The 25,684-nt window shown below is 37.0% G+C and overlaps 1 protein-coding gene across 1 annotated transcript in view; it reads left to right on the forward strand.

Moving 5' to 3' along the window:
- The first annotated feature begins 5,470 nt into the window (after positions 1 to 5,470).
- The window catches only part of ZNF804A (zinc finger protein 804A), a 314,323-nt gene continuing 294,109 nt past the window's right edge, over positions 5,471 to 25,684 (forward strand). Inside the window, exon 1 of the mRNA XM_007190366.2 lies at positions 5,471 to 5,634. Within this exon, the coding sequence (XP_007190428.2) occupies positions 5,524 to 5,634 (111 nt within the window). The 5' untranslated portion in view covers positions 5,471 to 5,523. The remainder of the gene's footprint in view (positions 5,635 to 25,684) is intronic.

Raw genomic sequence — 25,684 nt, forward strand, 5'->3', positions numbered from 1 at the left:
AAATTAAGTTCACTAGTGACATACTGAAATATGTTAACATCAAACTAATTATAAAACCCCATATGCTGATAACTCTTATGTAAATACAAAACAAAAAACAGAAATCAAACAAAAATACAACAGACAAAATATCCAAATTTGCAATCTTAATTTAATACAACAGATGATGTTGCTTTGCTGAAACCAAATCCTATCTCAAAACATGAATGTGTTTATGAGTATTTGTGTCAATACTGATCTAAGTATGCCTGATGATTATAATGATATGGGTACTGTATCGTGATATAGTTCTCCCACCACTTTTCTCCATTTTATGCCACACCTTTGTTCACACAGCATGTCATGACATCATTTGAACACATTTTAAAATAAACAAAACATTTATGTTAAGTTCCTAGATTTTTCCTCATTAGTCCAAAACAATAAAAGCAATAAATAATACTTGACACCAATGTGATCACAAACATGAATGCAAACACAAGAGATACATAGTGACAGAACTGAGTTACAGATTATTGTTAGATCATTATAGTAAAAAAAAGGAAAGTTCTGAATCCCAATAATATACTCTGTAACCGCTAAGATTACATCACAGACACAGTTGAATAACACTGGAATATGCTTTTTTTTTTTTTTTCAAATGATATAAGAACGGGAACTTGGTTCACAGAAGCTCAGAAGCTCAGGTAAGGCTGAGTTTCTGGGACCCAGAAGTTGATTTGTGGATAGTTCACTTTAGCAATGGGAAGTTATCCAGATAGAGTAAAAGCATTCAGAGATTGTAATGACAGGAAGTAGGAAGTCCAGTCATGCGAAGGTAGCAATGTATGGTCTCAAACATCAGTAGGCAAACTCAGGGAAATTTTACTTCCCTCTGGAAGAACTGGACAGAGGGAATCACAGCAGGGATTCAGGATGGAGGGGTCCAGCTGCTGGTCTGGGAAAGAAGGCAGGACCTTGGTTTTACATTTCATGGCAATAACTTTATCCTGAAATTCTGCGTGAGCCAGTAACAGGTCAGGAACAATGCTCAGTTGCTGTGCAGAAACCTGGTACCCAGCTTTGGGCTAAGCAAAGTAAAATGAGGAACAAGGTGTGAGGTAAATTAGTATAAGCACAGAGCATACGGGATCTTGATTTGAATCACAATGGTAGAAAGGGGAAAATTGAAGGGGAAACTGCACCAGTAGAAAGGGAAAATTGAAGTGTAGTGGTGGCAAAAAATGAACTGCAATTTTTTTTTAGAGTAATGTCAGTTACTTAAAACGCTTATGTTTAATTTATTAATTGTAATTTTTTCAGCTGGTAAGTTGGTAATTAAACCCAAGTGATCTATAATGATCCCATAAAATATTTTTAAAAATTTTATGATTAAGAAATATTGAGGGCTTCCCTGGTGGCGCAGTGGTTGAGGGTCCGCCTGCCAATGCAGGGGACACGGGTTCGAGCCCTGGTCTGGGAGGATCCCACATGCCGCGGAGCAACTAGGCCCGTGAGCCACAATTACTGAGCCTGCGCATCTGGAGCCTGTGCTCCGCAACAAGAGAGGCCACGATAGTGTGAGGCCCGTGCACCGCGATGAAGAGTGGCCCCCGCTTGCCACAACTAGAGAAAGCCCTCGCACAGAAACGAAGACCCAACACAGCCATAAATAAATAAATAAATAAATAAATAAATATTAAAAAAAAAAGAGAAAGAAATATTGATTCTGCATGTTTACAATAGCAGTTAGATGTTTAACCTAATATAAATTTTCTAAGTCTTTGAAAGGGAAATCTTTTATTTTTTAAATTAAGAGTGGCATTGTTCTATAGAAATAATCAATGCCAAAATGGCTACTAATAACATAAATCAGAATTGTTTGAAATAATGGGAACAGACCATGGATATCAAAGAGATTGTAACACAATAGGAAATTTGAAGATGCTTACTTATGTACTTCCTTTGCACCATGACAAAAGGAAAGACATGGGAACAGCAAGATGGGAGGTCACAATAATTTGTCACTGTTTACTGATTTTAATTTATTGCCACAGAAAGGTATGATTTCTCTCTGAGATGATGGGGAAGTCCTGATTTCCTACTTGACTTCTCTCTTAATTTTTAGCAAAATTCAAATGAAAAAAATTATTTCATATTTTAATAGAGGAATTCCATTATGCCTAGGAGTTGTTTGTTGTAATTAGAAGCTAGAACGCACATGGTGGTGGCTTATTTTTCTCTTGAATTTTAAGGTTGATGTAATGAAGAGTCCACTAGCAACAGAGCTCATTGGTAATGGCATAATGAATATCATATAGTGTGATTAGTAGTTTTATTTGAATGACCGTTACAGTATAGATATGGCTACTCAATTGAAATGAGGGTAAACAAAAGGAATCTGCATTCTCTTCTGATATATGTCTGTGCAAGTTCAAGGTGTAGGTATAGAATCTTGCTGATTACACTCAGCATTAGGTAATGTTGAGATAGATTACTTCATGTGTAGTGAAACAATGAGGATAAATTTTATGTAAAAAAATTTACATTCCTTTTTTGACTGTCAGCATCCTTAATGTATTAGCAACAGACCTATGGTGTGTTTACTACCATTTATACACAGGTTTAGATACTGCAGTCAAAAGCTACCCCATCATATCATAAAGCTTGTAAGTGGCAAAGGTAGACTATTCTGACAGTAAAGTGAATCTTGTCAGAGATTATTTCACTAAAGTTGGTTTTTAGGACATATACATCATCATATACATGTATGTATATCATATATATGGTATATATTATATATCAACTTTGCCAGTAGAAACACAATATGGCATCCCATATAGATGATATTCTGTTCCATGGGATAATTCAAGTAACTGTGGTTCCTGTTTCCTGAACTGGAAATTGAGCTTCATGATGTACATACAGATCTGAACATTTTGTCAGAAGTATTTTGAAAGAAAAATATTGCAAAAAACCTAGCTTAGATTATTGTGACTTATACACACAAGAAATCTATATTATCTGATTCTTTCACATATGGGCCATCTTCCATTTCCTTAGGAGAGTCCTTGGTTTGGTTCAGTAAAAATGAAGATTTTATCTCCTGTCTAATAATTGCAAGTTTCCAAAACTTCAAAAGACATAATGAAAATCGTACAGGTCATGAGTTGTTCCCAAGGTGATATGTACAGAGAATCACTACAGTCTCAACATATAAATTAAAAATAACTCTAATGAAAGGAGCCAAAATGGATTTGCTTTGCACACAGTATTTGGTGGAGATCACTTAAATTTTTTTTTCTAATAAGATTGTGTTCATACTGAATTGTAACAAATTACTAGGTGATCTGTTCCACAGAGTACAGAAGTTTTGTAAATTCTTGCTTTCTCTTTCTCCCAAGACTTCCAGACTCCCCCAAGTGGATATCTGAGAAATTTAGCCAAGCACCTCTAAATAACTCTGACACTTCATAATGAGCTTTGATAAATCCATACCAACTTTCTTTCTTTGTTTGAATTGAAGCAAGACACATGGAGAATTTCCCTTAGATGAATCTAGCACTTCCCTCTTTCACCCCTGTAAGTTACAAATTACTCACATGACTATTGCCTCTTATAAATACTCTTTTTCTCTTTCTGTTCTTCCTCTTTCAAAGAGTGAAATCGAGCTGGCAGATTCATTTAAGGACCATATTGTGGTTTGCAGAGTCACTGCTATGTAAAATCATATATATGGGACACCCAGAATGGACTGTCTTGAAATCCTGACCTTCAAATAAAAAAGATCAACAAAATTTATATCAAAGTGCAGTATGCTCTGACGCAGGAGCAGCAGAATGCCTGGAATCTGCTTTAACCAATTAAGCCATTCAAGGCAAGAGGAAAATAAAGCCTTCAGTAAATCCATTGAAGCCACCATCTCCCAGCCTCCCACTGCCTGTTATCGATCTTTTTAAGTGCGGACTAATGAGTCGTATATACACCTGATGGGATGCTCTCACCCTACCACCTCCGAGGAGTTAAACTTACACAAAGAATCAACTGGGTGAGAGGGAGGGTGGCAGGGCACATCTAGGCCGATGGCTACCTTGGCCCCTTAAAACCTAGCGCGATGGTTTCTCTTCAGTGAACGCAGCAGACCCCATCCCCTACTTTCCTAACGAGCCCATTAGTTCCTTTGCGGGAGATTTTCCTTTCAGGTCGCTTCTAGGGCAAACGCTTTTGTTCGCTACCACTCTCTGTGGTGGGAAAAGAACTGTAGAGAAACGCAAAGCAAGCTCGTGGCAGCAGCTTCTTTGCGGCAAAGCATCCCTTTCCGTTCAGCTTTGGCAATTTAGCAGGAACCTAGGTTCTCAGGGGACGTGGGTGAGGGGAACTCTGGGTCGAGGAACACATAAGCCAAGAATCTCTGTTGTTACCTTCTATACATTTCACTTGTATCCCCACAACTACCCCTCCCCGCCCCCCAAACTATCAACACAAACCTTTATAATCTCTACAAATGGGTGGTGGGTGGAGGGACATTTTCTTCCTCTAAGATTCGGAACAGGATCCAGCCTCCATACTATAACCACATTAAAAACAAGATCAAATAAGCTAAACGCAATGGGTAGTAACTATCTCAAGAGAGAAGCAGCTGCTGGCACCTGCCTGGATACGCGGCAGTTGCAAGCGCTTGGCTTTTCGTGCTGAATTATTAATTTATTTACCCCCCCCCCATCGTCCCCTCCCCCTTCCCCGACTGCTAGGCAAGAAATCTCCGTGTCTCTACATTTTCCCCTCCGCCCCCACCTTACAGGAGTCTCCCACTTCTCGGTCTCGGGCCGCTCTGCCGCCCGCCCGCGGTGGCCTTCGAGTCCCTGCCCCTCTGCCGCCGCGGCGCTGCGCTGGGGGGCGTCCCGCTCGCCGCGCGCTCCCACTCGCGCCCAGACCGGCGCTGCCGTGGGTCCCGGCGGCGGCGGGGGAGGGCGGAGGGAGGCCGCGGGTGACAGATGTACTCCTCTGACAGCTCTCAGTATCAGCCCAGTGGCTCCCTGCCATTGGCTCAGTGCAATGGACCGGCAACGCCGCTCAATATAATAACACTCATGCCTGCCAGCAGCAGCAACTCCGAGTGCTGGCACCGAGAGCGGGGGATGCTGCTGCCGCCGCCGCCGCCGCCACCGCCGCTGCCGCTCGGGCGGCTCCCGCTGCCCGGCTCCGCTCGGCCGCGCCGCCGGCATTGACTGGCGCTCCGCTCCCGGCTGCCTGGCCGGCCCCTCCCAGCCCGGGATCCTCCCGCGGGGCGAATCGCCCTAAGGCGAATTAGGAGACAAACAGAGCCTGAGACGGACAGCGCGGCGAGCATGCGGAGGCGGAGGAACCTCGGCGCGCACGGCAGAGGCGCGTAGTGAGCCTGTCTCCGGCGGACGTGCGAGAGAGGCGGTGGTTCGCCCTCGCGGCCGGTCCCTAGCCCACCCTCCCCGGGCCCCGGCGCGCTGCGGCTGCGGGCGCGGGGTGCCTGGAAGCGGCGGCTGCGGTGGAGGAGGCGGCGGCTGCTCCATGGAGTGTTACTACATTGTCATCAGCTCCACGCATCTCAGCAACGGACACTTTCGCAACATAAAGGGAGTTTTCCGGGGCCCTCTCAGCAAGAACGGGAACAAAACTCTGGTAATCGCTTCTGTTTTCCTCTCTCTCTCTCTCTGTCTCTCTCTCTGTCTCCTGTTTAAGGGGACATTTGGAGGATTGAGGTTACTGTGAGGGTTTGGGGGTGTCACAATTCAATTTGGTTTATAATATATTCATTTATTTGTCTTGTGGGCGTGCGGTGAGAATTTGGTGTAGAAAAAGGCAGGAATCTCAGGGAAGCTGAGATCCATGGCTTTGGTTGACACTTTTCCAACGCTCGGGACCCTCCACCTCACTCCGTCCTGGTGAAGATTACCACGGTTTCTCTTTATTTGAAACAAATTATGTCAACAGGAACTCTTAAGAAAGAAAAGAAAATAACCCTAACCCCAAGTGACCCTATAGCCTCTGTCGCTTTAGGAAGCTGAAGGTAATGAGGATGTGTGGGTGTCTCTCGTGGAGGCGGGGGGCCATGTGACTGGTGGTGCGGGGCAAGTGGCGGGACTGAGTGATGGTCTCGGAAGGAGTTTGTGTTCCGGCTGTCTCCGGAAGGGCTGGCAGCAAACTTCTCTAGTGAGAAGTTGTCAGTACAAAGCTTAACTCCAGAACCCCATGCCGTCAGCTTTAAGCTATTCACTCAAAAGAGGTTGGAGATAAGTGTGACAGGTGGGCACTCTGACACAGTCAGAGCCACAAGGAAAAACGTGCTAGACAAACAGAGCCCGTGCGGTCCTGGGAGGTTCTCACTCGACCACCGAGCTTCTCTTTCAGCATTCTAGTAGGAAAAGGACTCCTGATTGGTGAGAGATGTGCTGAGCATTGAGATAGTACAGGGTGATGGCCCTTACTTTTTCTTTCATACCCCCTCTTAGCTACAAAACCTTCCTGCAGAACTGACTCCCAAGTCTTGGTATCTCCTGAGCACTATACACCCAATAACGAAAAAGGGAAGTAGAGAGAAGGCTCATTAGGCTAAGTACTGCAAACAGAGTAGAGCCGAGTAAGGTGGTAATATGCAAATGTATGCATCAATAAAGTCTGGGTCTATTAGCAAGCAGCACCCCGTCCCCCCTTTTTAACAAAGTGATTACTGAGCTCTGAATAGGTAGAGTAGAAGTTTAAGGACAGACTCAATTAGTCCAAAAGTAAATACAATATTCTTAATCTATTTTCTTTATATATCTTAAAATATGATTCTACATAAATTTTTTTCTAAATGTGCTGTGCATCTGTCTTCCAAGAATGAAAAGTTCTCTTCTGAAGTTTTAAGTGAATTCTGACATTGATGTGATTCATTTGATTATTTTCTTTTTTCCCTTGAATCTCTTGGACATCCTCCTCTCAGCTCATTTAAGACTCAAAGAAGTAGGGTTAATTTATTGCTTTTATTATTGTCCTGGATAAGATTGTTTACTGTTGTTGTTGATCAAAGAAAATACTCTTCTGTGGTTTTCCTTAGTGGAGTACTATACAGAGCAATAGGCACAGGCTAAGGTAATTATGGAAAATGTTCTGGCTAGACTTAGAGAAGTCAACTATATGTGAAGGTAATTTGGGGGAGGGGAAGCGCTTCGTTTTAAAAAAAGTGTGCACTGGTTTGTTTTTTAAATCAAGTTTCACTTATGAGAAAAGGCAAACTTATTGACTGAACAAGATCTCATCTCCATAGTTATAATAATGGTGTAGGTAATAAAGCCACAAAATAGAAAAAAACATGTTTATTTGCCAAACCTCAACTTGTTAAAATTCTGGTAATCTTGATTCTTAAGTCAACCTTGGGCTTCCATAAATGAATGAATTTGCTTAAGCTGATGTTTGTTGTCTGATGGAAGTTGATTTGTTCTTTATCACTCATATTGACAAAAGGTAGGTTAAACTGTAGATCTGCCAGTTTAATCTTCAAATTAAAATAAGTGTTAAAGAGCAGCTACCTAAATGAGCTGAATAAATCTAAATATATGCAAATGTCAGAAGCAACAAACTGGGATAAAAAGTCTTAAAAATAGTTCCTATCATATTTTATTTATGGTAAAAGGACTTATAGGGACTTCATAGCTAATCCTTCAAGATTGTGTTTACAAACTGCCCAAGTTAGTGTTTCCTGTGCAAGAGATTTACACCAACTGAAATGATGTAGATTTTTCATATATAGTTCCACTGTATTTGAGACTATTACTTTAAAAAGTAATATATGTCATGTGTGGGTTTTCTATGTCTTTTGATGATTTTGTTATTGAAGAGAATGAGATTTATGCCTGTCTATAACAGAAGAGATTCTAAATATATTCATAAATGAATTTTTTAATTAAATAATTTTCTATACTTATTTAAAAATGTGTTTTTTACAGCAAGTAGGATGCTATGAAGATTTATTATACGCTAAAACTTACTATAGGCTAAAAACAGAAAACTGAACCTGAAACTTCTCAGAAATAGCAACCTTAATAAGAAACACAAATATTATCTTAAAAATATATATATTCCACAATTTGAATATTTTCAAGTAAGGATTTATGGTTGTCATGTTTTTAATCCCAGTTTTATAGAGTAGTAGTTATGAGATCTTTTTTACTTTCTTGTCTATTTGATTTTGACATATAGTGAACTTTGCCTTTGAAGACATCATCACATTTTTGCATTTTGAAATGTGTATTAAGTTAAAAGAATTTTAGTGAGTGGTTTTTTTTTTTTTTTTTCTTATTTCAGGAGAGCACAACTTAAAACATAAAATCCACTGAGGGATTTTTCCAAAGAAATTCCAATTAGTTTTCAACCACTGGATAACTAATGGATATTCTGAACATTTTTTAAATTCATACTTTTAAAACATTTTCTAGTCTTTAAAATTATTGAACTGATTTAAGATAGGCTATAACTGTTAATACAGTGTTCTTTCAAGAATTAGAAGTTACCTATAGAATAAATTTACTTACAGAATAAAACTCATTGTTTACTGACCTTGGTTAATCGCTTTAGTCCTAAATCCAGAATGTAGTCCTGCTATTCATACTGAGGATATTATCAAAATGTACAGACCTTTCCATAGATCATATTATGTCACTCACACAATAAAAGTTTAAGGATACTTACAGATTAAGCCTATTAATCTTGATCCTATTCCTGGGCTTTTAAATATATTCCTTTTCACAATTTTAACTGAAAATACGCAAATCTCCATTTTGCAAGGTCTTACCATCAAAGAGAAAGTTCACTCTACTTGTGATGATTTCTGTTATAAATAGCATCATATGTGTGATACAGCTTTAATTCCATGGAATAAGAAATAAGCTAATATTTTATTAGTGCTCCAGAATATGTCTGAATAAGTTACGTGGTTTAATGACAATGAACAAAGTTTACAATCCATGTATTCTTATTGTTTTTCCTTAGATTATCCCAAACCACCATTGTGTATGCATCTGTTTATTAGATAAAGACATTTTGTTATATTTATGTTTTGCAGTTGAGCCACAAAAGTTGTTTTGCCCTAATTATATATTTTTAAAGTTTTAATACAAAATATTAAAATATTTTATATATACTTTAATGCAGAATTTAAATATATATTTAACCACTTTTAATATGGAATTTGGAGTTTGTGGAACTTTGGAAATCATTACTAATTTGTTTATTCTGTTAGTTGGTCAGCATTTTTATATTTCACAAGAGTATTATGTGTTTAAAGACTATGAAATTCAAAAAGAAGGAGTGCTGATTTGAGGTCAGGCAGTGAGTCAGTATTATAATGTAGATTTCCTGACTCTAGCCATATTTCCTTTACAATTTATATACTAAATTAGGGAATCCATAGAAATTGGTATGATAATATAGATACTGATAAAGAGATGGTATTGGTGTCATCTATTGTTTGAAGGCACTCTACTTTGCCACTTGCCTTTAGGTGTGGAGAAATAGTGCCAGACTCACAGAATAATTTGAATTCAAATTTATTTTATTTCTTATCCTCCAATATGCGAACATCAATAATTTTTGTCTTGCCTAATCCCTGTTCCTGAAGGCTGTCCTCCGTTTCCAAAATATTAAGTACCAGGTTTGGCAAGAAAAGATGTATTGATTTATTAATCAGTTATCAACATATTTGTTATTTAGTTCATTCAGATTTATTGAGATGCTTTAATTGCAAAGCACTATTCTAGGCACCGCAGGCTTTGTGCTAAGTATTATGCACTAAATATTATGTTAAGATGTATTCATGGATGCTCTGTTCATTTTGAATATGTTGAAAAAATATTCACATATTTTGACAAGTTTGCAGGTTTCTTGTCACTCAAGATATTTTCATATGTATTCATTTTGAAAGTATGAAAAAATTCTGGGTTTTTTCCTTTGTGTATCCAGGAACTCACTAAAATTAGGTAGGTCTTTGAAATATACTATATGGACTTTTGTTCTAATTATCATTATCTAATATAACAGTATTTTTCATGTCATTCCCTTACATATTTCTTTATCTCCTACAGTATATAATTTAAAAGGTTTCTCCACTCACTAAAACCCATTTATGTGGCACATTTAGGGTTGTGCATAAGACTAAAGAAACAAGTTGTTGAATTAGTGCTGCTGAAATGTTATCATTGTTAGATTAATATCCTCAAGAAAGGTCAGGGGTGAGGGTGGGTTAGGGTGAATAATATATGGCTAAATTTCCCCACTTTATAAATTTGGTCATGTAATCAGTTATATACTTTTCCAAGTTTCTTTTACATTATTATACATTCAGTATTAAAGACCATCTTGTGTCTCACTTTCCTAAACCTAAGGTGACATATATTATTTGCTCTTCTTGTTTTTTATTCTAGCAAAACTTTACAACATGTGTGTTTTCAGAACACATTATTGGAGTAAGGAAAATAAGATTGAAATACTGATATTATGACCTACTCAAAAATGTAAGCAGTATTTTAAGGCAAATGTTGTCAAGTAACATCCGTGATTCTAACATATCTTTTTTAGTTTATCAAATATTATTTAAGTTATTTTTGATAGTTGAAAGTCAAATAGTGACATACTATCTTGTCTTTCCTTTTCAATTATGCACCAGTATTTTCTAGTTTATTGATGACTGCTATTACGTTTTTGCTGAAAATACAGATCAACAAGAGCGTTGGAGACCACTAATCCAAAGGTTTCATATAGTTGTATTTGTATTCAGGACCAAATTCAGGCTGCAGAAGTAGTTTGTTTAGTGTGCACTGTGTTTTACAGTATTTGGGCTTAAATGCCATTCAAAGGGGAATACACTTCACAGTTTGCTACTGTCTATACTATTTTTTACTGTTATATAAGTTTTCACTTATGTATAATACCTTCCTGACCAATGAAGGCACTTGAATTTTCCACTTCTTGTTTAGTCCGAGAACCAAATTTTATGTACGGGAAGACAGAAACATTTTCGTCATTCTACCCTTCATGGTACCAACTTTTAGATAGACAGTAGTCTTCCAAAAAGTTTTCTGCATGTTTGTATGTTTCTATACTGTTTATTATGTATTGGTTGAACTGCTTAACAGTATTTTCCAGATCATATATCTAGGATATTATGACCTATCATAATAATTATAATATAGAAACGTGGATTTGAGGATGATGCATTTTTGCATTTTAAAATTGCAGTCTTTCGCTCAGACCACAGGTGTTTTTAGTAATTTCTTGTTGTTTTTTAAAAATTAATTTTGAATGTAATTTTAGTCTTTATACTTTTGGTAAACATGTTTAGTTCATGTAACATACTTAGAAAATAGTTTTTTGAAAGTATTATACATAGGGGAAATCATACTTTTTAATAAATGTAATCATAATACAGTGTTGAAATAATTTTCTCAGCGATCCTGTTTAACTGAGATATTACTATTGTAGGCAATTGTTGTAATTAGGAGTTTGAGTCATCCTTCCAGAGAGAAAAAAATAGCAGTTTTAATCTGTGATATACTGCAGCCAAAATTCATAAAGAAATTTTTATATTTATTTTTCACTTTTTTATATTGCAAACTACAATATTAATAATTTTATTAATTCTATTCTCTAAAAATCTTAGCCTGAAACCATTTGATCTGTTTTATCTCATCAAATTATCCTTTGCCTCTGAGAAAATTATTAACATATATACAATATTATGATGTTGTTTTCAACTAGCAAGTTTTCATTAATTTTATAAATGTATTACAGTACACTTCCTAGCACAGTATAAGATAAAGTGGGGTAGTAAATAATTAAAACTCAATCCTAGTTGTCAAAATAACAAAGTCCATTACCTGATGTAGTACTCTGGACTCTTTCATAATGGTTTGGCACCATTAGAAGAAAGTTATGTACATTTCTAAATGTAAGTACATTTAATGTTTTAAATATTTATGATGACAGTGCCATATTCAAATTATAAGAAAACACTTTTTACTTACATAGCTTTAGAAAAATGAGCTATGCTGAGTGTGATGACTGGTTTTATGTGTCAACCAGAATAGTAGCCAGTTATTTAAACAAACACTAATCTAGGTGCTCTGAAGGTATTTTGTAGATATAGTTAATGTCTGTAATCAGTTGACATCAAGTAAGGGAGATTACCGTCTAATAAAGTGGATGGATCTCATGCTATCAGTTGAAAGACTGTAAGAGCAAAAACTGAGATTCCTTGGTGAAGAAGAAATTCTGCCTCATGACTGCAGCATCAAACCCTGCCCTGAGTTTCTAGCCTACTGACCTGTCCTACAGAAGCCCCACAAACCCACAATCAGAGTCAATCCCCAATTCCTTAAAGCTCTCTTTTCCTCCCTCTCTCCCCTTCCTCTCCATGTATTCCACCCGCCCCCCACCCCCCGCACCTCCCCAATTCTCTCTCCATCTCTCCTGTTGGTTCTGTTGATCTAGACCCCAAACAGTACACTGAGGATCAGTTATTACATCTCTTTTATGATAAGACAACTCAGTATTTGAAATATAAATCATATCTAATTCCAATTGGATTTAATTGGAAATAGGTGAAATTGACATTGTTAAACTATTTAGGGTTAAAATTGATAGACCTTAATGTGGAATGTTTTTGTTGTTTTATAAAGGAATGTATAATAACTTTATTTTAAATATTTGCCTGGATTACTATGTATCTCTCAATCAATCTCCCTGGTTCCTCCCCAAAAAACTTTTATAAAACTGTAAAATATAGTTATTCTTATCTGTTCAGCGCCAATAGCTAATCATACATACATTTATTGTACTTGAAGAAAATCAGGCTATCTTTAAATGAGAGAAAATATTTTTAAACTTAATATCAAAAGTGTACAATTTGGTAACCCAAATTTAAGAAAGTTGGCTTTAATGGTTGGCTATGTAAAATGAAGGACTTAAATTTTACAAAACAAAAATGTTTTCATGCAAAATACACAGAATGGTGTCAGTAACCACCAGCCAGAAACCACCAGGAACAGAGCTCTAGTTGAACCAAGTTGGACCTATTGGTACTTGTTGGAACAAGATAAACTGCACACCATGGGGAACCTTGATGCATCTCATGAAGAGGAAATAAGGGAGAGTTTTATAGGTTTTGGGATTGTGTAAGGTGATTTTGTGGAGTTTATTGAAACATTGTTTTATTCTGGATTATCTTGTGAGAAAGAAGGGCCATTCTACAATTGGTTATTTTAGTGCTTTTTCTCTAGGAGGCAAGAGGAATGGAGTGGGGGCAAAGCTGTAGTTGGTAGAGAAGCAGCTTTTGCTCATGTTGGCTGGCAGATGGGGATGTTTCATAACAAAAACAGTAGGTTTGTTTTTGTCTGTCCCCAAACATGATTGTGAAGTGGTCTTGTTTTTTCCTGCTTCCTTCATGCTCATCAATGACCTTGTCTGATGTTAGGGGACTGTGAAACTGTTTATCTTTGATAACAGAGCCATACCTTACTTTTTTTTTCTATTTATTTATTTATTTTATTTTTGGCTACATTGGGTCTGCATTGCTGCACACGGGCTTTCTCTAGTTGCGGTGAGCGGGGACTACTCTCCGTCGCGGTGTGTGGGCTTCTCATTGCGGTGGCTTCTCTTGTCGCAGAGCACGGACTCTAGGCTTGCAGGCTTCAGTAGTTGTGGCTCACGGGCTCTAGAGTGCAGGCTTAGTAGTTGTGGCACACGGGCTCAGTAGTTGTGGCTTGTGGGCTCTAGGCGTGCGGACTTCAGTAGTTGTGGTGCAGAGGCTTCGTTGCTCTGTGACATGTGAGATCTTCCCGGACCAGGGCTCGAACCCGTGTCCCCTGCATTGGCAGGCGGATTCTTACCCACTGCGCCACCAGGGAAGCCCCATACCTTACTTTTTGATCTAGACAAGTTCGTAGCTGACAGTTCCCAGGGGCTGCTTTTTTCTTTCTCAGATATGACATGGATGGTTGCAAAGAAAAGGGAGGCAAGCCCATCAGAGAATTTCAAGGAAATGAGACCCAAAGCCGGGGAATCTTAGGGATGAGGGAGGGAAGGAGAATGGTTGAAGATTACCAAGGTGGAGCGTGGAGGACATGTGCCCTGCACTGGCACATTCTTATGAGGACTCTGGGGAGATAAAACAGTCCCCCATCTCTTGAGAGAGATACAGGGGAAAGGCTTTTCAAGAGAGACAAACTTCAGTTGGCGCAAAATGCTGAAGTAAAACTTCAACGAAAAGTCTAAATCTATAGAGATTTCATTGATAAGGGACACTTCTGAATTCAAGACACAGTCCAAGTGTTTTAGGACATGTAGGAATATAGAGAATTTTGTCATAAAAGAGGTTGTAACATAATCTCATGGAGATTGAAGTCCAGAAAATGAAGAAAAATTTGGGAATTCTGGACTTCCTGTGGCAACTGACATTACTGGGGATACAGGGTAGGATAAAACTGGTTCCGATAATCCCAGTGCAGGCAGTGGTGGCAGTGGAGTGGTGAACCACGACAGAGAGGAGGAGTCTCTAGAGTGCAGGCTCAGTAGTTGTGTCTTATGGGCTCTAGAGTGCAGGCTCACTCTATTGGGGAGTGCTCAGAGTTCTCGGGGTCATCTTAGATGCCTCCTATGGGACTGAATTATGCACAGCCCTATTGTGAGCCTGAGAGCTTTCTCCTGACCCTTGCTGAATTATCATGCCAGAGGGGCATGGTTAGTTCTAGTGCACAGATATCCTCCCATATTCAGCCCCTGGGGGCGGGGGGGCAGGTGGGGAAGGTCAGTGTATTAACAGTGATACACAGGTTAACACATCCAAATTGCCTTGTTTGTGTCCTTCAGATAGGAAACACCTAAAGAATTTGATGTGGAGCAAGCAAATTTTGTTTGGAGAGAATTTAGGAAATTGCCAAACACTTTGGATTATGGAAAGCAGGGAAGTTTTGGACAATAAGTAACTGAGGAGGAAGTGAAACCAGTTACAAAGAAGGAAGGGATTTAATGATGAGTGGTTTGAACTAAATGATTTTACTTACAAGTGGTCAAGGACAGAAAGATGGGATAAAATATGGATTCTCTCCTTGTTTAATGAAAGGTCTCAAGTGACATGGTCTAGTGGCCTCCAAGGAAGTGTCAGCGGAAATACAGTAATCTTTGTGGTACTTCCTTCAAAACCTGATATTTAGCAAATCATCTCTCTTTGCTGAAATGAGACAAAGTTCCTTCATAGTAGGGAAGAGAATGACTACTTTCACTCCAAGATTGTGTTCTTGCATCCAGTTTAGCATGCCTTTGTCAAAATATTTACTGTCATACTTACACAGTGGTTGAAAGCACACTTTATAACCAGATGGACCTGAGCCCAAATCCTAAATAGACCTCTGTATCAATAGTGAGTAAAACTTTTCGTAACCAGGATCCCAAATATCAACTCTGTACCTATATAGTATTTTATATCAAATTTTTAGCGTAACAGAAATATGCAACTAGGTATTTTTTGACATTAAGTGGCTCGATAATGTCAAGACTAAAGACTCTGATTTTATTTGTAATTTTCCTACAGTTGTAAGGTGGTTAGTGCTCCAGCCATCACATCTACATTCTAAGCTAGAAAAAATGCATAAAGAGGAAGGATAAAAAGTTGAATGTTCTTTTTTTTTTTTAAGAAGTCCCACTCAACAGTGTTGCTTATATCTCTTCTGCTGGAGTTGTGTCATAGGACCACTCCTAAGTGCAGGGAAGAATGGGAACATGATTAATTAAGCCAGGCACATTGCTAAGCTCAATAAAATCAGTGTTATGTTAGTAAGAGAAAGAGGTAACTGATCAGACAAGAGAAGTCTACCACAACTGGTCACTAGCTTTATGACCTTGGTCAAGTTCACCTTTCTATCAGTTATATTATCCTTAAATAGAGGTGATAAATAATACCTACCTAGAAAACAGTTTTGCACATCAAATGAGATGTGCAAGTAAAGTAATTTGCACAAGGTTTGAACCTAATAAACTCCCAATAAATGAGGGTAGCTATTGGCAATATTTCATACTGGAACATTCATATCTAGAATCTCATCTATTCAATTCAATATGTATAAATTTACATAATTTGGACACTTTTAGTATTGAATAATATCAATGTTTCCTTTTTTTTTTCCTGTTTACCCATGGCACTCCTTACATATTTATCTCTACCCAAGATTCATAAAATCTCCTCCCTTAGAGGAGGGATTGGGCCCTAGATATTACAGTAGATAAAGAAATGAAAATCTTATGGAAACCATAAGATATAAGACATTCTTTTGTCTCATAAAGTTCTTGGAGCTATACTCTGTACTCCTAGGAAGGTGGCTCTTTAGGAGAGCTTAGAATTTCTTTTAATTCTCTTCAAGAATGATTTCAGTAGCTGTGATTCTCTTGCAATGTCTTGGATCACTGCAGTTCTGGTATTACAAAATTAATATTTACACTAGGGGGCAGCATAACATTTCCTCTTGCTCTCGTATACACAGGTATAGTAAATAATCATGCATTAATAAATTTGTCAACCATAGGGTTACCACAGTTTTACTAACTAAAAGTCACTTTAAAATTTTACTGACCAAGAAGTCAATAAGGAAATGCAAAATAGATGTGATGTATTTGCTATATACTTTATTTGTGTACTTCCCCAAGTAATTATTCTTGGCCATTCTCTACCTCAGTCACATGTGATACGTATAGTAATACGGAGGTAGCATAGAGTTGGTGTGAAACCATGCCTTACTAGATTATCACTCTTGGCTGTAAAAGTGTCAGTTTTCACTCTTGAAGTGGATATTTTTGGTTTCTTCTGAGTACCTTCAACATACTAGATTTATGATTCTTGATGCCCAATTTATGTCATAGTTATTTTATAATTAATTGTCATAGTTAATTTGTAATTAAATTTGATTGACATTTTCATGGACTACATTATTAAGCAAAATAAAAGTGGATGGTGATGACCATTTGTTAAAACAAGAATAGCTATAACACAAAATAAAAAATATGTGAAATTGTGAAATCTAAACCTTATTTTCATAATTGCCACATGTGATACTGCAGAATAGTTAAAAAATATCTGAGACTCAAATTTCCCAGTTTTATTAAAATTTTATGGAATTTCCTCCACAGAAATTGGAATTAGATTTCTTAGGGAAAACGCACACATTGCATAAAATAACACAAACTGTTCTGCTTGTGTTACTAATCGCTGTGAAATTATTGATACAACATGAAAGATGCAATTTTTTATGGATCAGACTTAGAAGAGTTGATATTATGATACATGCTACTACTCAAAAACTCACAAGACGTTTTTTAGGTAGAATAATATTAATAAAATTTCAGATGTTTCATGGTACATATTGCTGTCCTGGAGAGCCACATTTAAGACAATCTGTTACCATATTATTCCACAGTAAAGGGTTAGTGAAGTAAATAGTAGTAATAGTAATAATAACAATAATAATGAATCAAAACAAATTGATCCTCTTTGTACAGTGCCTAGCATAGCTGTAAGCATAATTTGATGATGTAAGAAAAAAACTAGAGACAGAAGATATTGTTTACTTATAATGTTAAATTACTGTAATTAAAATACTATATCAATAATTCAGTTCAGATATGCTATAGTCTGAGTAATTATTCACCTTCTAGGCATTAAACATGCCAACTATTCTGACTTATTAATAAAGTGCCAATACAATTATGTCAACTACAGAAACTATAGATCATGTGAGAAATTCTTCTCTCTTTTCTCTCAGTACCCTATATAGAATAAGTGCAATATCTATTCTTGGACACAGGCAAAATAGACATGTACACACACAGCAAAATGATGCACAGGTACGCTCTCTCTCTCTCTCTGTCTCTCTCTCTCTGACCCCCGCCTCCCCCCCTTCCTTCTCTTCCTCTTTCTCTCTAACTACTCTCTTGCTACACCCCCACTGTAGTCTAGAAAATCAGAGAGCATATTGTTTTTCCAGTTTCAGCCTGTCTGCATGTTTGTTTCTCAGGAAGTACATAGAATTCTACTAATAGTTCTGGCCATGTCCAGAGAGCAAAACAATTATTTATTTGAAAAGCAATTAAGAACTCCTCTTCCCCCTACCTCAGCCACTGAATATAATATCAGAGATCTGAAAATAATACTGGTAAGATTTTGAGAAATCTGAAGCAACTCAGTGGTCAAAGTTCCACTGTATGGCCACAATTCTAGGAATTAAAAATAAATAGAGGAGAGAGAGAGAGAGAGAGAGAGAGGGGGAGGGAGGAAGAAAGGAAAAAGGAAGGAAGAGAGGGAAAGAAAGGTCATTAGTTCTTCTTAAGCAGTAAAGAAGAATATAGGCTAATATATGAATGTATATCAATTTAAATAATTAGACGATGGTACATTTGGGTTTGCCTGGGATAATCCCAGTTTAGATTGTTGTCCTGGCATGGTACTGCCTTTAACTCTTAGAGTTATTCTGATTTGGATGATAATCTATATGGGCATTCTGCTGAATACAGAAACCTCCAGAGTGACAGGAATCTGCCTGAATTGATTCCCCGTTGTCTATCCTGTCTTAAAACCTACATTCCTTTAGAATTTGTTGATTCTTATGAGAATGGTATCTACGGATGATGTGTTTAATGTGCTACTTTGCTATTTTTTCAACAACCCTAAGTCCTATTATACGCAGTGATAAAAGAAATGTAGTTATTCTTTCTCCCCACCTTTTGGCAGTTTGAGTCTAGCCACATCGTGGAAGAAGGGATATTCAGAGGCAGGAGGATGCAAAGGCACAGGGTCCATTGGAGATCCCTTGAGGCAGCTGCAGTACAGTGAAGAGGTGAAGGGCGCCACAGTGAGTTTCCACTGGCCACACACCAGCCAAGCCTTGTCAGTGAAAAGTTCCTGGGGCTGAAGAGCCAGCTGCATTGTTCCAAGTTGACTATTTTAGTGGCAGAATTTTGCCCAAGCATTGCCAGTTTCGGTTCCTGGACAAGCCTCATTCAACAGGGTCACCTTTGAATCTGTCAGCTACCTAATACTCTTCCAATAAATGTATTTTATGCTTCATTTAATGAGTTAATTTTGGTTATTTTTAGCTGAGAAACCTGACTAGAATTAGGACAACTGTAGAACTGCGGGTTTTTTTCCCAAGGATGTGAAACATTTTGCTGGGTTTTACATCTAGAGAATTTTGACAGTGTTTCACTCTCTCCTTTGCTTCCCATCATTCTCCTTCCTTTTTATGGAAGGGGTTCAGCCTCTGGAACTAGAGAGACCTAGGTTTAAATTCTGGCTTTGTAACCTGGGCCAGTTATTTAACCTCCCAGGTTCTGTTTCTATATCTATATCTACAGATAACAAAAACTGTAATTCATTTTGCTATACACCAAGTGTTATTTTAAACATATTACATAAATTATACATAATTTCTGCTGAAATGCTTTGAAATGGATACATGTGAACAGGATTGCTCTAAGGATAAAATGATGTAAGGGAATTCTCTACTTCAGTGACTGGCACATAATTAAAGTTATTATTTTTACCATTACTGATACTTAAAGAAGACTTGTCCTTCCTCCTTTTCAAAGCCAGTACATGGACTTGTGCTTTTCAGACAGAAAATGAGAGATGCCAAATGAATAATAGAGAGTATAGGTGCTTTAGGGATTCCAAAGAAAAATAGTCCAGAGAATTGATCATACAATTTAGCATCTATATATGGCCTATGAGTGGATTGCCTAGTTTATCCTATGCAGGAAAACTGAAGTTCTCTGGCATACAGATACCAAACTAGATGATCATAATTATCACCTGAAGATTTAGAAAATAACAAAATCCTGGACTTCACTTCATAGCTACTAAATCTTAATATCAATGGTTGGGTCCAGGAATCTAGCTTTCCTAAGAGCCACCAGATGACTCTCACTGTTCTAAGGTAAACTGCATCTGGCTTGGTATCAATGGTCTTGTTCCAGAAGGATGTTCGGATGTCACACATTCATACTTAGTATGAGAGATGAGGCCCTGTTCTCATCCTTTCTTAGGTTCTCTGCCAACACTCCTCCTCATCCCACCCCTGCCCTCAAATAGATCCTCTGGAAAGCTAGCAAAAATGCATTTGTTTCATTGTAAAGGAAAGTGAAATTAGAATAAAAGTTTAGTTAGAAAATAGTTAACGGATGTAATCTTAAAATTTAATAGAGTACGACATCTATAGATGGGATGAAAATGTAAGATTTTATTTCTTAAGCAGAAAAAATTCTAGTTCTAGGTTCAGCCTCATGAGACAATTTACTTAACTTGGCCGATTCCCTTTTCAGCCATGCTTTGAATATGTTAATTCATGTAGAAAGTAGTGGTAATAATGCATTTCATAGTATTTAATAGTTTTCCATGTATGCTGTTTTTTTAATAATTGTGTTGAGTAGCAAAGCAAACGGTTGAGCTAGTAAACAGATAAACATCAGGTACAAAATAAAAGATGTAAAGGTAAATAGCTTTATGAAATGCAGGGTGATACTATGTACTTTTATGAAAAGTATATCAAAGATTTAACATTGATAGCTTGGATTTATAAATAAAATCATATATCATAATTACATTCTTATTAAATCAGATGATATACCTTAATTACCTTTGAGATTCAAATTCAATTACATATTTTATTTATAAATTTTGCATAGGTATTCTTGTTATTGCTTACATGTATGGGATTTCATACATGTAATCCATGTTTATCATTGTTTAGAATTTTTATTTGTAATGTGATTATGATACCATCAGAATCAATTTCTACAATTGCAGTTGTGTGATTGAGTCAGTTATTTAATATAGTTTTGATAAATCATCTCAATATCTATGATTAATCTTATCTAAAACATGTTTTCAAATTGTATTTTCAAATCCTAAGAAGAAATCAACTCATTTAATGAAAGTTTTCAATTTCTGAGCACTTATTCTCTCAGGTCCAGTGCTAAAACTTATATAAAATATTTCATTTAATTATTTCAGAAACTCTTTAATTTGGTACTATTACAATTGCCATTTACAAATAAGAAGACTTAGTTTTTAGAACTTATGGAGGCCATCTGTGTTGCTTTTTTTTTTTTTTAACATCTTTATTGGAGTATAATTGCTTTACAATGGTGTGTTAGTTTCTGCTTTATAACAAAGTGAATCAGTTATACATATACATATGTTCCCATATCTCTTCCCTCTTGCATCTCCCTCCCTCCCACCCTCCCTATCCCAGCCCTCTAGGTGGTCACAAAGCTGATCTCCCTGTGCTATGCGGCTGCTTCCCACTAGCTATCTATTTTACATTTGGTAGTGTATGTATGTCCATGCCACTCTCTCACTTTGTCACAGCTTACCTTTCCCCCTCCCCATATCCTCAAGTCCATTCTCTAGTAGGTCTGTGTCTTTATTCCCATCTTACCTCTAGGTTCTTCATGACCTTTTTTTTTTTTTTTTCTTAGATTCCATATATATGTGTTAGCATACTGTATTTGTTTTTCTCTTTCTGACTTACTTCACTGTGTATGACAGACTCTAACTCCATCCACCTCACTACAAATAACTCCATTTCGTTTCTTTTTATGGCTGAGTAATATTCCATTGCATATATGTGCCACATCTTCTTTATCCATTCATCTGATGATGGACACTTAGGTTGCTTCCATGTCGTGGCTATTGTAAATAGAGCTGCAACGAACATTTTGGTACATGACTCTTTTTGAATTATGGTTTTCTCAGGATATATGCCCAGTAGTGGGATTGATGGGTCGTATGGTAGTTCTATTTGTAGTTTTTTTTTTTAGAAAGAGATTAGAAGTGGTCCCTGATCAGATTCAGGGCCAGTTGCTTCTCGGAATGTTTGGTGATATTCTTTTTAAAGTTAATTTTTATTTATTTATTTATTTATGGCTGTGTTGGGTGTTCGTTTCTGTGCGAGGGCTTTCTCTAGTTGTGGCAAGCAGGGGCCACTCTTCATCACAGTGCGCAGGCCTCTCATTATCACGGCCTCTCTTGTTGCGGAGCACAGGCTCCAGATGCGCAGGCTCAGTAGTTGTGGCTCACGGGCCTAGTTGCTCCGTGGCATGTGGGATCTTCCCAGACCAGGGCTCGAACCCGTGTTCCCTGCATTGGCAGGCAGATTCTCAACCACTGCGCCACCAGGGAAGCCCTATTTGTAGTTTTTTAAGGAACCTCCATACTGTTCTCCCCAGTGGCTGTATCAGTTTACATTCCCACCAACAGTGCAAGAGTGTTCCCTTTTCTCCACACCCTCTCCAGCATTTATTGTTTCTAGATGTTTTGATGATGGCCATTCTGACTGGTGTGAGATGGTATCTCATTGTAGTTTTGATTTGCATTTCTCTAATGGTTAATGATGTTGAGCATTCTTTCATGTGTTTGCTGGCCATCTGTATATCTTCTTTGGAGAAATGTCTATTTAGGTCTTCTGCCCATTTTTGGATTGGGTTGTTTGTTTTTTTGTTATTGAGCTGCATGAGCTGCTTGTAAATTTTGGAGATTAATCCTTTGTCAGTTGCTTCATTTGCAAATATTTTCTCCCATTCTGAGGGTTGTCTTTTGGTTTGGTGTTGTTTTTAATTCATAGCTGTCTTGTGAACACTGTAGATCTAAATGGATATGAACACTGAGATTTAACATATGTATGTCCATGTCTATTCCATTTCATTTAGTTTAGCACAGAAATAATGAACACCTCATTCTCATATCCTAGAATAAATATATGACTATGCCCAGTTATAGAGATTCAGAATTAGGAAATCTATATATAAATCCTTAACTATTTCCCCCAAATATCATAGTTTTATTCTCAATAATGCTTTTTTCTTTCATCTCTCTAATTGTTTTAATTTGCATTATTGTCCATTTGTTTGCTTATCAGTTGTGTTCAATGAAGACAATTTCATGTTCCTTTTTCTTCTTATAGGTAACTGAACAGAAGCTAGTTAATTAGATTAAATAATTTAAGTGTCAGATGGTATGTTTTTGTTTTTATATATATTATATAGCGCGCAAAGGCAGAAGAAAAGAGATTATTTAGTAAAATATATGGTTTTAGTAAAATTCAGGGCTTAAGATTTTTTTTATACTTTCAATTCACTTTGCAATTTCTACCCCCAGCTTTGTTCATTCCTAGTGTTTGCAATCTTCTATTTACTAACTATTAAGAGTAATAAAAGTTCTCAAACTAAAGCAGATAATAAATTATTTGCAAGTCGTTTATAGCTGAAAGAGCACCATCGTTTTCCAGCCTGTATTATTGGGTTTTTCATTTATAGGAATAAGATAAGAGAAGCTGTACATTTTCTAATCGCTGGGCTTTGCAGCACACGTTTGTAGAGGGTTGGCTTTCAGCTTTAGACAGTTCATAATGTGTAGGTTATCCTCCCATCTTTATCAGAAGATTATTTTCAGGGAGTGTACAAGAAAATAAAAGGATCTGAAGCCTTTTAATATATTTTTTGGTGAAATGCTGGTGCTTCTAAATTTATTTTCCCTTAATTGCTGGCATGCTGCAGAGGAGAGGAACAGGGGATGGGAGGGGCAATGAGAAAAGTACCCTGTGATGTGTGAACAGAAAGGAGCCTCTGAGCAGCCCTTTGGTATGATTTGTAAAGAACTTTCTACTCTATCCTCACCTGTTTGGTCCAAGACTAACTAAACTGTGTGTGTGTGTGTGTTTTCAAATTAAATGTTGTTATAAGCTCTTCTGGGGTATCTGGGATCTGAAGAGAATAGGAACATTTTTAAAGATTAACAATGTCTTTATGCTGAGAAAACATTATAATAACTTTTTGATATAGAGAATAAAGGAAGTCAACCTAGTTCATTACAAAACAGAAGCTAGAAACAAAAACTGTATGGCTAGAAGTAAAACTGATAATAAGTAGTATCCTTAGAGTGGAGACTCACAAGATAATAGCATATCCCTACATCACATTTCTTTTAAGTTCATATTTTATATAAATATGTATTTGTTTTTGTTTTTTTTTTAAACTTTGGGTTTATTTATTTATTTATTTATTTATTTATTTATGGCTGTGTTGGGTCTTCGTTTCTGTGCGAGGGCTTTCTCTAGTTGTGGCAAGCAGGGGCCACTCTTCATCGCGGTGCGCGGGCCTCCCACCATCGTGGCCTCTCTTGCTGCGGAGCACAGGCTCCAGACGCGCAGGCTCAGTAATTGTGGCTCACGGGCCTAGTTGCTCCGCGGCATGTGGGATCATCCCAGACCAGGGCTAGAACCCGTGTTCCCTGCATTGGCAGGCAGACTCTCAACCACTGCACCACCAGGGAAGCCCCTAAATATGTATTTGTAATATAAAAAGCATATGATTTTTAATCAGGCAGGTACCATTATTACCTCCATTTTACTTATGAAGAATTGAAGAGAATCTGTGATCTTGCCAGAGATTATGAAAGCTTATGAGTGGTTCAGCCTAATTTTGTCTTAAGTTGTGTTACAGTCACAACCACAATAAGTGGTAGCTATTTATATAAATTTTTATAACAGTAATGCTATAAGCACTTCCATTTTACAAAGAATACTATAACTGAAAGGTCAGTTAAGTATACAATGCCAATTTTATATATTATTTGCAAAATACATATTCTACATTCTACCTTTAAAACTGTTTATGATTAAATCTATACATAATAACAAAGATATCTCAAATTAGAAATCAAATATACATTTCCAAAAGTAAGTATACAAGTATTCCCAGGGGAGCATATATTGTAGCTTTTATATTACAAATTTTAATTTTATGTCACATAATTATATAGGTTTGTTAGAGAATCAGTAGTGAATACTTACTCTGCTAAATTAAAAATACAAACTATCAAAGACAGTTTGTATAGAAACATTTGAAGAACAGAATAATCACATTTAATCATAATTTGTTGAGCTATTGTCTATAAACCCTGATATCTATCTTGCATGCCAAATATTGCACACAATGAATTTAGAATTCATTAACTTTAATACAAATTCAGAGGGACAAACTGTGTGACAGAGATCTCTACAAATATAAAGGAAAATACATTGCTTTATTTTCTGCTAAAAAATTGCTAGTTTTGCAAATTGATTCACAAAAAAGGAGAAAGGGACAAGCTATGATTTTCACTGGAAGGAAGACTATCTGTGAAAATAAGGTTGCATTTTCCCAGTAGATAGGAAGCTAAGTGATTTGATTTTTATTTTAGCAATTATCTCTCATTAAAAATTGGCAAATGGACTCATGTATTTATTCATCAAATATGAATTAAGCAGGGTAGTAACACGATCTGATGATTTTCCCTTTCTTCTCTAGTAGTTGCTTAGTCATCAGGGTGTGGAATCACACCTATTCTCCTTGCTTGAGCCAGTTGAAAGTCATCCTCAAGGAGAGGATGACAACATCTTAAGTGGAGAGATAGGAAAATAGAATTTCAAATGGAAGACAACAAATAGTAAATAAAATAAGAGATAATAATAGACAGTCTGCAGAGAAGAGTTGTAATTATTGGTAAGATAAAAAGTGTCATAATTACTCGATCAATTTCGTTAGCTACAAACATGAACACCCTACAGATATTTTTATAATTTCAGAGTCCAAGGAAAAGGGTAGACTATTATTTTTA

The sequence above is a fragment of the Balaenoptera acutorostrata genome, chromosome 8, assembly GCF_949987535.1.
Source record: "Balaenoptera acutorostrata chromosome 8, mBalAcu1.1, whole genome shotgun sequence".
Classification (NCBI taxonomy): Eukaryota; Metazoa; Chordata; class Mammalia; order Artiodactyla; family Balaenopteridae; genus Balaenoptera; species Balaenoptera acutorostrata.